We start from the raw sequence: 13,613 nt of genomic DNA on the forward strand, positions 1-13,613 counted from the left end.
TACATTCTATATTATTTATCATGCAATTGAGGCAAGTTGCTACAGACCATTGCAAATGCAAACAGTCTATTGCTTCTGAAGTTTTTGGATAATAATAATTTATATTACTTTGATTATTATTTACACTACTGTTCAATGTTAGGGGTCAAGATTTTATTAAAAACATTTAATAATGCATTTAATTGATCAAAAGTGACAGGCATTTAAAGTGTTACAAAAATCTGAGTGGGTCTCAGTCAACTCTCTAGTTCAGTGGTCGGGGCACTGATTAGGGAGTCGGCCATTTTAAGGGCTGTCAGAATTGTGAAAACATTCCAGTGCACTGAAACATTCGCTCCCTAAAAAAATTCTACAATTGGCCGTGAAAACCAGGGGCATCGATGCTCACTAACGGAAGTTTTGAAGCGCGAAACATAAATCACGTGAGCCAACTCACTACACATAATGACATGCGATAGATACAAAATACAAAATAATATTTAATTATATTTCAGCATAAACAAACATACATTGCTAGTAGGGATGTGCACGAATATTCGATCTGTATTATTCTAAAAATAAAATACTAATTCGAATTTTGCTACGTTGCTACTTTGCTGGCAGTTAATGCAGTGAGTCCATGATAAATCCCAAGCACTAACTCGCAGTTATAATTAAATGCACTGGGTGGCGTTGTGGAGCGGGTTGATTATCACATATTATACCATGGTCTGTGTGAATACTCAATTCTGATTGGCTGCAGGGTGTCCATTAAAAAGTGATAGAGGACACCTAGTAAATGTCAGGCGTAACCAGGGAAACCAAGTTATTGTTTGTAAAAACTTTAGATTTCGATTGTAAAACTAATTAAAATATAAACTAATGTTTTAAAAATGTGTTATTTGGCAAGTGACCATGGTATAAGCGGGTTAATGCCCTTTGAGGTGTCCATTGTCAGGTATTAATGGACTTCGGCGGAGGCAAAGCCGCTGAAAAAAAAAAACGCTGCGCATCGGACGGTTCACGCTTCGCCGTCGTCCATTAATACCTGACAATGTACACCTCAAAGGGCATTAACCCTTACTTAAAGGGGTCATATAATAGCATTTTTGTACAAGCTAATATGATTCTTCAGGGTCTAAATTAAAAGTTTGTAATATACTTTAATTAAAAATTCTCATTAGTATTGTAAGAAAACACTAATTTTACCTGGTCAAAAACAGCTCTGTTTTCAGCACGCCGTTAAAGTGCATGTGTCTTTAAATGATAATGAGCTTTGCTCACCCCGCCCCTCTGTTCTGTGGGCGTTTTGCCACAACACACGTGGAGTGTTGCCTTGACAACAGTTGAGGGTATATTTTGAAGAATGGCAGCGGGAGTCTCTGAGGACACTGTGCAACCGTATCAATTTGAACCAGAGTCGGAAAACAGGACGTTTCTGAATGGTTGGTTAACGTAATTTCACTTTGATCTATCTTTGTGTGTACTGGCAGGGTAGAGTAGTGAGATATGAACGCTATGTGTTTACTGATGTATACGTTAGTTCATTGACAGATTGATGTTACAGCTAATGGTCATGAAAAACTTTTTTTCGGTAAATGTAGGCTTGTCCGTGATGCGTAACGTTATCTATGCAGTGTTAGGTACAACTGTCAGGGCTGAAGCACTAACATTTTACTGATCTGTTTAAAAAATAACCAGTCTGTGAGACTATGACAGTCATTAGGCACATAAACAACACATACTCAGACAGGAACTAATACCTTTTTCAATGTTCTCGTTTATAAAGCAGTCTGGTGTGTGAAATGATTCGCGCAAACATGAAAGCATTGACGTTGATCGTGGGGAATATTCCCTTCCAAAACAAACTCAGCCACTGCGTCTTCAGCGGTTCGGATTTAGGAATATCAAAATGACTGCTGTGTTCCTTATTACACCCAAGAACACCACAATCGCTTAGAAGCCATTCTGCTCATAGACAGTGCTCCAGCGTATCAATGACGCGCGGACTATGATTGACAGCTCGCTCACGAGCGAGGGCGGGTCTGTGTTGAAACGCTGCTGTCAATCAACAATCGTGGGAGGGGCGTAAATATTGTGACGTCACAAAATCGAACGGCTTGATTTGAGACGGGGGAAAACATAAGAAGATTTAAAAAAAAACACCGGATGGATTTTTATCATTTTATGATGGTTGTGTACAGGCACTGCCAACACACATTTCAGTACAATCAACTTGTAAAAGTGCATGTACCATTATATGACCTCTTTAAATAACATGAACAAATAATGTCAAAGATATCAGTTCTGCTGTTCATAAATACCAGTGGTGATGTTGTACATTGAGGACGTTGTCATGTCGCCAGAAATAGAGCCAATGTCCCAATGTGTAGTGAGCCACAGTCCTGACTGTCCTTACCAGAGCCTGACCTCATGTACACAATATACTGATTCACAACAAAGGGAGCTGATTGAGATGCACCCTCTACTTCAAATAAATGCTTTTGAGCTTTTCTATTTATCTTAGAAGCATGTATCATAGTTTCCACAAACTGTTTTCATCATTAATAATAATAAGAAATGTTTCTTGAGCAAGAAATCAGCATATTAGAATGATTTCTGAAGGATCATGTGACACTAAAGACTGGAGTAATAGCTGCTGAAAATTGAAATTGTAATATCATTTCACAATGGTGTTTATTTATTTATTTTACTGTATTTTGCTGTAAATGCAGACCCCAATTTTGAATGGTAGCATATATCATTTATTATAACAACAATTAAATGTTTTGCTATAATAACAACAAAATATATTATTATCATCATCATCATTGTTATTATAATTTATTGAACATTGGTAACCTTTACTATATTGTTTTTAGAAAAAAAAAAAAGAAAGAAAAAAAAACAAGGCTTTACAATGACTCATGGTAATATAGTTATGTGTATCTGTTATTTCTTCATTGATAGCTGTATGGCTTTGTGTAATTCGAAACGCTTTATAATGGTGTTTGGTTGCACCTCTGTTGTTCTCAGGTTTCTATTCTCCACAACAGGCAACACTAGGGTATAATAACTCCAACAATACGATTATGCAAATGAAATTTAGGCCTACCTGGAGATTGGATTACTGCCTGGGTTTCCAGAGCATAGGAGAGAAGGGTGTGCTGCCAAGATGTTTGTGCTATCAAAGCCTCTGGAACTGATTGTGCATTTCATAGTGCTTTGAATGTTCCATATCAGAAAAGCATACCTCATCTCTTATTATAAAATGTATTGTGTCCCTTTAGTCATGACTATATTCACAATATAGCATTCATTTAATTTATTTTATTTTATTTCAGCTGTAGGAAAGCACATGAAATAACCAAATGACGTTCATCTACTTTATTTTTTAGGAGTTCACTGGCGGCCAGCAGAGTGTTTCTGATTTCAGCACAGACGTGGACTCCAAGTATGACTTCACATCTTCAGAGGAGAACTTTGAGAGTGCAGCACATGAAGGTTTGGACAGTGATTCAGTTTTCAGGGACGCTAACGCAGGTGCTGCTAGCACATTCAGCCAGGCCACAGGGAAGTCAAACCTGTTCAAAGGCTACAAGGACCCTACCAGCCAGTTCACCGGACAGACGCGGTCGTATCACCAGGATCACTCTTCAGTGGGAGGCATTACGGCTGAGGACATCGAGAAAGCCAGGCAGGCAAAAAGAGACGGCTCCAAACCACATAAACAAATGGTACAGGCGACCTTTTCCAATCCCTCATCACCCATGAGTAACTAGCCATTTGTCCCACCTATATATGTCATGCTTTACAGAGGATAATAATAGTTGCAGTGCAATTTGTTTGTTCCCCTAAAGTTAGAAGTTAGTTGCAGATATAGACACCTAGGCCATATAAAAAAATAACTTCATTGGATTTTGTTGAAGGCCCCATGAAATGTTTTGATTAGTGCAGTTTGCTGCAAAAAGAACAAAACAATTTGGCTAGACATTTCAGTGGGCCCTTTTTCATTCTTACATTACATTTTACTATCATTTGCTTAATTTTGAAAGAAAGCTAACAAAAGCATCGACTAAAATCAACAAAACACCATTTTTTAAATCTTTTGAGTTAAGAACATTAAAAATCAGGGCTCGACAATATGGCCCGGGGCCAGCGTGAACGACGCTCGGGACAGTTGGCAGAACAGTCACTTACCCGATCTGGCCAGTGCTGCATTGTCACAAAGGCTTGTCATTTGCATGTGCTTTCAAGCCCTGCCAATCTAAATACTCAATCACAAGAAGACGCGAAAGAGAACTCTGTACTCAAAGTGTGTGCCGAGAAAGCCGCATCTCAGACAGCGTGCAAATAAATTTTTCCACGTCATCTTGTGCTTAAATGGACATATTTTCAAAGAATTGCGTCAAAATGCCTGTATAGGCGAGTATCCTCGTAAACAGTCAGTTACGTAAAACGTTAAATAAAACACTATATTGGATCCGGGCATTTGCTCTTAAAGTGACAGCAGTCTTATAGAATTATTATCAGGGTTCCCACGGGTCCTTGAAATCCTTGAAAGTTTGTGAATCTGAAAAAAAAATTCAGATTTAATTTGAACGTTTTGGAAAATAAACATACATAGATACAGGTCCTTTAAAGTACTTGAATTTATTTTGTGTAAGCAGTTTTCTGGAAAAAAATTTCTGGTTATTTCACCAACACTTCGTGGCCTATGCACACTAGCTTGCTTGATTTACGTTAGTTAAGCACATTTACGCGTTACATTAAGTGTTTCCCGTGTGAGGTACTTTGTGTTGTACATTGCAATGACGTTCACGCTCGCACGAAACTACTACGATGGAACCTCAACGTTTGCTGTTGAACACAACAAATGTGTCCTCACATTAAGTCCTTGAATTTGAGGGTATTGGACCTGGAAAGTCCTTGAAAGGTCCTTGAATTTGAAGTTAAGCAAGGTGTGGGAACCCTATATTATATATATATATATATAACTATAATATATAGCTTTAGCTGAAAAATAACTTTATTAAAGAACCACTATAAAGCCAAAACAATCTCTGTTACCTTAAATTATGTTTATCTCTGTAAAGCTGCTTTGAAACAATCTACATTGTTAAAAGCGCTATATAAATGAGGATGACTTGACTTGACTTGACTAGAACTAGTGAACATTTTGGCAGGGCCAATAGAAAAAATCCTTAGCATTGAGCCCTGAAAATCCAAAATTTTGTGTGTCCAGTAGTTTAAAAAAGGATATTTGTAATTAGAAGCACATAACATAATGACGCACTCTAAATGCCTGCTCTTTCCTGCTGTAGCTTAGTGAAAGAGCGAGAGAGCGGAAGGTACCGGTCACACGGCTGGGGAGACTTGCAAATTTTGGAGGTAAGGTTATTGAAAATAATTTTTATGTATGTACACTTACCTTTCAAAACTTTTCAACACTCTTGAAAAATCTGTTTAAAATGATGTACATTCTCCTGGGATTAAGTAGCCTGTTATCAGTGGCCTATAAAATGGCGTTTTATTATACGTGATTGCCTCATGTGGACAGACAAATTATTGCCAGTTGAATATTTTACACTTGGTAATTCTCCTGTTACTGGACTCTTTCTATTGAGAAATAAATGAAGCATGGATGAAAGTAATTGGGGCATTTCTACAATGCCCATGGTAACTGAAAACCTTTTCTTTTGCATGGTGCATCCAATCCAGCGAGTGGATACCTCTTCAAATGTGCTATTTTGCACTGTGCTGCCACCAAATCTATTGAATTTAGTACTGTACATGTTGTCTAATGCATCATTACTTTAGTTATGGATTCTTAAGGCCATTTTTTGGATTGGTATATTTGGCTTTCCTGGTTGCTGTCCTTTCTGGCGTGTTATTCTTGCTCTGATCTAATGCCTGTTTAAATTAGCTGCTTCTCTATCCTCATACAACATGTCAGAGCCAGATTGAGGGCTCAAGGTTAATCTGCATGTTGAACAGTAACATCGTAGACTGCGGCTGCTGCTGATTTGGATTATGGGACAGAGCTTAACCGGTCTGAGAATGTGCATCACCTGTTTCCCCTAAGATAGAGCTTCCCATTCTGCTCTGGCGGTGTGTAACTTTACACGCTTTTGTTGTTTAAATGACAGTGTACTGGTTATTTCTCAGAGGACTAGTGCTGAATACAGTTACAGGGAGTGAATGGCTAGATATAGACGAGGGTTTGAGCGAAAAGTGCTGTCACATGGGGAAATTAAAGGCTAGCAGTCATAGTAGCTCTCTGTCTCTGGTTCACTGCAAGCTAGTTTTCCACTGACGCACACTAATTGAGACGTTAAAACGTGCATCTACTATCATCTGCTGTTGGTGTGTGTGCATGCTGGGTGAGTGTCTGTTATCAGATTGAACTCTTATCTACCACCGTTGCAAGAAAACATCTTCAGGCATCTGTTTACTACAATCTCGTTGGTATATACTTGCAGTGACCTAGAGTGCTTGGATTCAACATTCTCTGAACCACCAAAGTATCATGGGACTGTGTGAATTTATAAGTGGGATGTGTTGACAAGTCTTTATGTGCTCTATAGGGATCAAAGCTACCGAGTCTGTTCAAGATGACTTAAGTTTTATGTGGCATCCAGTTTGCAAGACTGCATGTAACATGCTGTTAATATTATATATTGTGTATAAGCAAATTTAACAGCCATAAACATTACTACATTATTGCTCAATATTAAAGCAAATGTTTTTCATTATTAAATTCATTACATTTTAGTATAATTTTATTATTATTATTATAATTAACAGTAATGTAGCAATAATAATAATGTATCTGTTGTTATTTTATTTATCTATAATGTATTATTTTATTAACAACAGCAATGATAATAATTATAATAGTAAGAAATGATATCAGATTCAAAGTATCAGTGTTATTTGATAATTATTAAGGATTTGTTTTAATAATTAACAATAATTTAGGCCTTAATGTTTATGGCTGTTGAATATATATATATATATATATGTTTATATATATGTTTATATTTATTTATTTATTTATTTATATATATATATATATATATATATATATATATATATATATATATATATATATATATATATATATATATAGAAATTAATTAATTCTTTTGGATGTTTGTCTTATTGTGAATGAAATATTGGTCCGCATTGTTCTAAATAATTAAAAAAAATAAACAAAACTAATGTGATGTAAATGGACCACTTCACATTCTAATCAATTTCTGACGGATAAAATCAAAATCAAGTTCGGCCCCTAATTTTTTATTTTTTTTATAATAGATATTTTGTTTAGTCTATAAGTGTGTCATATTACAGAATTTAAGTTATTTTGTTACTCTTACTGACAGGAGGTCACTTAAAGGAAACATTGTTTGTGTTGTGATTTATGTTGTTGTCACAGTTGAAGTAGTTTTGTGATGTATGTCTGACCTCTGTCCTCACCTTGACCTCACTCCTGGACATGAGCTATCCAGTTCAACTCTTTTCTGGCTCTCTTCCTCTAGCTCTCGTTGGATAGTTGAAGATAGTGATTAATTGCATCCAAGAATAGTATCCGTCACTTTGGCAGTCTTTCGTGTGGTTGCGTTCTTCATCTCAATTTTTGTGACTGTAGATGTCCCTTAAATCAGTGCCCTAACAACTGTTTTTAAGCAGCATGTTCATTTTGGTGTTTATGTTCAGAAGCATACCTCTCTGTTTTTGTAACATGAGACTTGGGCCTGTATTGTCCTTGGTCATGCTATCAGGCAAACTTGTCCCCAACCTTTTTAATAGTTTAACCTGTATTTGTTTTTGATTGCTAAAAAAATTTCTGAATTGTGTGGTCACATGGATTAGTCTGTATGTGCACAATGGAATGCAAATGTTAAGTGTTTAAAAAGAGCAAATGCAGTACAATGCATCTGATGTTGCAGTGTTTGAGTACCCTGGCATGGCCCCTTGTGTTTTCCTTGAGTCCTTAAACTCCTGCAGGCATAAAGAGACATAAAAACAGGAACCTGCTTAATCATCAACCTAGAACTTCCCCAGCAGGCTTGATGAAAAACTTAACCAGGATAAGAATTGGCATCAAACTGCGTTTCTGAAATGTGTATAGTGTATCTGAAATGTGATTGTGTACAGTATATATATATATATATATATATATATATATATATATATATATATATATATATATATATATATATATATATATATACTGCCTCTGAGACTAATTTAGGAGCACTTTAGAACAGACAACTCTATAGATTTACTCTAGATTTTCTCAATCTAGATACACTCTAGATTTTATTTTATATATATATAAAAAAAAATTTTTTTTTTTTTTCAGTACAAGCAGTACTGAAAATCTAGTATGCGCAATAGTAGTAGTAAATAACTTTTATTGTCCCCTTGGGGCAATTGGGTTTGCGGCGCAGTCGCAATGCACTTCATGACAAAACATCAGACATATGACACAAACAAATACAATACAATGCAATACACTATAATGTATTATACACCCTTGGGTCTGACCAGGCCAGCTGGACATCTAGCTTATTTTGACTGATTTAAGGCTTTTATGGCTTGTGGTACCAAAAGAAAATTTGGATCTGTTCTTGGTCCTAAGGGGTGGACAGAAACGACGCCTAGATGGCAATCATTTCAAATGAGATGCCAACGGGTGTGTGTAATCACATACAATGTTATTGGCCTTTCTCACCATTCTGTCTTTGTAAATGTGTTCAATGCTCGGTAATGTTATCCCAAGTAACTTGCTGGCAGTAGTAACTGTTTTTCTGATTATCTTTTTCTGTGATTCAGTGGCATTTCCGAACCAACAGATAATACAGCAAGTTTAAAGACTTTCAATAAAAGCAGTATAAAACATTTGAAGCATTTTGTTATTAAAAACAAGCAGTTTCTTTAAAAAAGACATTCTTTGCTGTGTCTTAGTGTGCAGAAGATTAATGCAATAATATATGCATGCATAACATTTATAGAGTTGTCTGTTCTAAAGTGCTCCTAAATTAGTCTCGGAGGCAGTGTGTGTGTTTGTGTGTGTGTGTGTGTGTGTGTGTGTGTGTGTATATATATATATATATATATATATATATATATATATATATATATATATATAATATATATACCTGAATGAAAGCATTTCTTGCCAGCTTAAACTGAGGCGTTTAGTTTCAGTGCTTGATTTACAACCGACTTGATACCCGTCCTAAATTTCTCAAAAGCAGGAGGGTTGCATAATCAGAAAATTACATAACTATTGAAGAAGATTGCACCAAAACTCGTTATTGATTCTCAGCTCTACCACAGAAGAAGTGCTGACCACAGTGGTTTGGAAATGCTATTTCTGATGTTTCCTTTTTGTCAGGTTCACATTACACAGCATCAGTGTTGTTGTGGGTATTTTTCTCAAAGCAATTCAAAAGACAGATGTAAATACAGCTCTTTTTGTTCAGGGTGGAAGTGCTTTTTAGAGGTGTAAGATAATGACTGTTTCTGTATATTTAACTTCTGTAAATTTATGGACCATTTCCTTATTTCTTCTTTTTTATCTTGAATGTACTAATTGCTTAAAGTCAGCTTGAAAAGGAAGTTGTGAGTCTCTTCTCTGTTGTGACTTATATCCAAGTGAAACGGCTTCTTGATCAACAAGAAATGTAGGGTAGGACTTGATTTTTTTTTTCCATCATCAATTGATTGGATGGTTTTGTTTTGCTATGGCTGTGATGTCATCTGAGTGACAGGTTGTCCCTCATCGCGCCAGTAAACACGTCATCAGAAATAAGAAGAGCTGTTGCTGCAAGAGGGAGGGGAATTTATTTTGATGAAAGATTACAAGGGTTTAAAAAAAAAATGTGCATGGATAAATAATTTATAATACTACAATATTCCATAAAAAAAAATAATTGTCAATTTTGATTTCATGGTGACTTTAATAATCTCTTGCAGGTCTTGCTGTGGGTTTGGGGATTGGAGCTCTGGCCGAAGTAGCAAAGAAAAGCCTAAGATCAGAGGATAAGAATGGTAAGACCATTATATTCAATTCTACTAGATCTTTACAGATACAGTTTGGATCAGGACAATGTATTCATAATTATTAGTCATTAGTCTATTTTATTGAAAGTGTCTTACTAATCAGGCATAGCATGATTACAAGTGATAAATCGCAAGAGTTTTTTGTTTGTTTTTGGACTTTAAACCATTTCATTAACAGAGAGATTGTGAGTGAGGAGATAGGAAAGAATAGGAAGGAGATTGTGGGTATTTAAACTCCAGTTACACACACATAAACACGTGTGCACTACTCACCACAACCCACAATAGCCTAGAGATCATAACCAATGTGCAAAACTTGTTTTCAGTACAAGCAGTACTAAAAATCTAGTGTGCGAATGGAATTATTTACTTTTAGACAGGTGAGCGCCATTGCTCTTTTGACTGTCTGTGTTTGCTTTAGCTAGAGTGCATGTATAATAATATACGCATAATAACATTTATAGAGTTGTCTGTTCTAAAGTGCTCCTAAATTAGTCTGAGAGGCAGTTTTAATGTAGAGACAAGCCATTTTTGCAGCACAGACCCCATACAGTATTTATACGCGTCTGTGTAATTGGTATGAAAAATTGGCAGTATATTATTGAAATGTATACTGTTCTTAAAAGTTTGTCCCTCATTATTGAAATGTTTAACTTCGTTCACTACTTGTGATTGTCAATATCTGCACTCCTCCCATCATCCAGGATCTCTCAGCTCAACTTCAAATCTTCTTACGCCACAGAAAGAGCTTTAGTCGGACATGCACGCTGCCATTGTTGTTTTGCCATGTTTAAAGGCAACGTGAAATGTGAATTCGCAGCACGTCGTCACTGTGAATTTGTAGAGCGTTTTTATGTTTAATGAAAGATTATGAATGCAAACTTTTATTTTATTATACATTTTTGCATCTGGCAAACACTTTTATCCAGAGCGACTTACATTTGACTTCAAGGTACATATTTTATTGTTTTAATGCATCCCTTTGGTCGTACCCTAATCTTAAAGGACAAGTTCGGTATTTTACACTTAAAGCCCTGTTTACAGATCGTTTCTGATGAAATAGAACGGTTGAGATAAAAATGTGGACACATGCTGCTGTCCCGAGAATTTTAGGTTTATTTCGCTTCTCCACCCCACCTACAGAATGGCAGCCTATGGGCACTGGAACAATCCTTCCTAAAACGCATTAAACTTTCGATTACAAAGACGTGAAACTCACCGAGTGGTCAGGGGTGTTCACTGATATGCTCACACAAAAATCGCTGCAAAAGATGCTTTCCAACAGGTTTTATCGTAGTTTTTGTCCAACTCCATTGACTTGAATTGGATGGGCTGTGTGCGGTACGGTATTACTCCGCCGCTTCTTCTTCTGCTTCTTCTGTGTATTCAATTAAATGCCAGCGGTTTGCTTGCAATTGGCAAAGGTGCATTATCGCCACCAACTGGGCTGGAGTGTCTATTATTCAAGCTCTCAACGGAAGAATCTACGGGTGTGAGACGTTTGGAAAAATAGATCCACAGTTTTACAACGAATGGTAAAACACCTGTTGGAAAGCATCTTTGGCAGCGATTTTTTTGTGAGCATATCATTGAACACCCCTGACCACTCGGTGAGTTTCACGTCTTTGTAAACGAAAGTTTAATGCGTTTTATGAAGGATTGTTCCAGTGCCCATAGGCTGCCATTGTGTAGGTGGGGGGGAAAGCGAAATAAACCTAAAATTCTCGGGACAGCAGCATGTGTCCAAATTTTAATCTTAACCGTTCTATTTCATCAGAAACGATCTGTAAACAGGGCTTTAAGTGTAAAATACCGAACTTGTCCTTTAAATATTGGGTTACAAACATTGCAATTTTTTTAACAGCTTATTTAGTTTGGTGTTTGGATCTACACCCTCATCTTTTGACTCCATAGGCATTAGCAGCTCAAAGTGTCATTGAAATGGCATTATGTCAGTCTGGCTGCATATTAGAATTAGAATCCGAATCAGAATGCACTTTATTCGCCAATTGTGCACACAAGGAATTTGGCACACAAGGAACACAGAAGCACAAGGAATTTGGTTTGGTTTCCTGGAGCTCTAAGTACTTGCAGTATATAACACAATAAATGGAGATAAATAATTAAATATGTGGTATTAAAGAAAAAACAACATAATATACATCTAAAAAAATTAAATGAGTAGGAAAAAATTAAGGGGAAAAAGGAATGTACATATAGATGGTAAGTAGATGGATTATGTACAGATATACATATTAATAAGTATTGTATATACCACTGTATAAATATAAATGTGTATTTACACGAGTTATTGCCTAATGTCTTGGTGGCATCAACACCATATGGGAACTGAGAAAATGTGCAAATGTGTTCTAAGGACAGCGGCCTGTAACTTTATCTTATCTATGTAGATGCTGGATAATTATTACCTTTGACCTCATCATCACATCCAGGAATAGCTCTAATGTCCTCACAGAGATCATGAAGTCATCTAATAGTTTGTGGGTTTTTGTTTACATGAACAAATGGTTCTCAGCAGCTCAGATTATCTTTGTTTCAAATGGCACATACAGTGGTTGTCTGAGACTTTTGGACCTCTTTGTATAAAAAAGTGTTTATTTGTCCCATTAGGCATTACAGTGCTCAGTTTTCTTGTTTTTTAAGTTGTATTTTCTGTCGAAAATGTTAACAGACATGTAATTTCACATAGGTGATAAGAAGGCAGTTCTGGACCAAAGCCCCTTCCTTTCGGAGGCCAACGCGGAGCGTATCGTCAGGACACTGTGTAAAGTTCGTGGGGCGGCCCTCAAGCTCGGTCAGATGCTCAGTATCCAAGGTAAGAGAATGCTGTTTGTATAACAAGCTGCCACATTAAGGTCACTCCTCAAAGATTTGTTAGGACCAATAAGGTGTCCTCCATGACTCACAATAGCTCATAACCTGCGGCTGATTTCTGTTTTAAGTCATGGCCGCTCTCAAGTTAGGCTGGTATGTGATCTTGGTCTCGGTTTTAAAGCCTGGTGATGTGAGTGACTGGGAACCGCTTACAGAAAGGTGCAGAGAAATTGGAGATGCAGATTATTTCCCCTCTGATATGCAAACGTCTAAAGATAAAATGACCTCAAATAAGCTTCCTGCGTTATTTTCCACACAGCGGTGGAAAATGGATGCTAACTTTTCTGCATGCTGACAGTTTGGGGTCCTCGTACACTACCAGTTTAGACATACTTGAATGAGTTTACAGTTGTTATGATCTTAAAGATCTTTTCATCTAAAGGTTTACACTATCTTCTAACCAATTGAGGCATAATAAGATAACAGCGACAAGCAATTTGTCTATCCACACTCAAACGTGAAAATTACTTATTTTTTGTTCTTAACTGTTTGTTTCTCAACTGCCAGTGTTTGAGTTATGGTTAAATGTGTGAATGTGCCAAAGCATTAATTTCTTAAAGGACCAGTTCGGTATTTTACACTTAAAGCCCTGTTTACAGATCGTTTCTGATGAAATGGAACGGTTAAGATTAAAATTTGGACAAATGCTGCTGTCCCGAGAA

General features: G+C 36.6%; 1 protein-coding gene across 1 annotated transcript in view; it reads left to right on the forward strand.

Annotated features, from left to right (window-relative positions):
- coq8aa (coenzyme Q8A-a) overlaps positions 1–13,613 on the forward strand; it is a 33,520-nt gene that overhangs the window by 6,559 nt on the left and 13,348 nt on the right. Inside the window, exons 3-6 of the mRNA XM_079888220.1 lie at positions 3,378–3,716; positions 5,304–5,370; positions 9,970–10,044; positions 12,767–12,892. Coding sequence (XP_079744346.1) covers positions 3,378–3,716; positions 5,304–5,370; positions 9,970–10,044; positions 12,767–12,892 — 607 coding nt within the window. The remainder of the gene's footprint in view (positions 1–3,377; positions 3,717–5,303; positions 5,371–9,969; positions 10,045–12,766; positions 12,893–13,613) is intronic.

The sequence above is a fragment of the Squalius cephalus genome, assembly GCF_949319135.1.
Source record: "Squalius cephalus genome assembly, chromosome: 12".
NCBI classification, from domain to species: Eukaryota; Metazoa; Chordata; class Actinopteri; order Cypriniformes; family Leuciscidae; genus Squalius; species Squalius cephalus.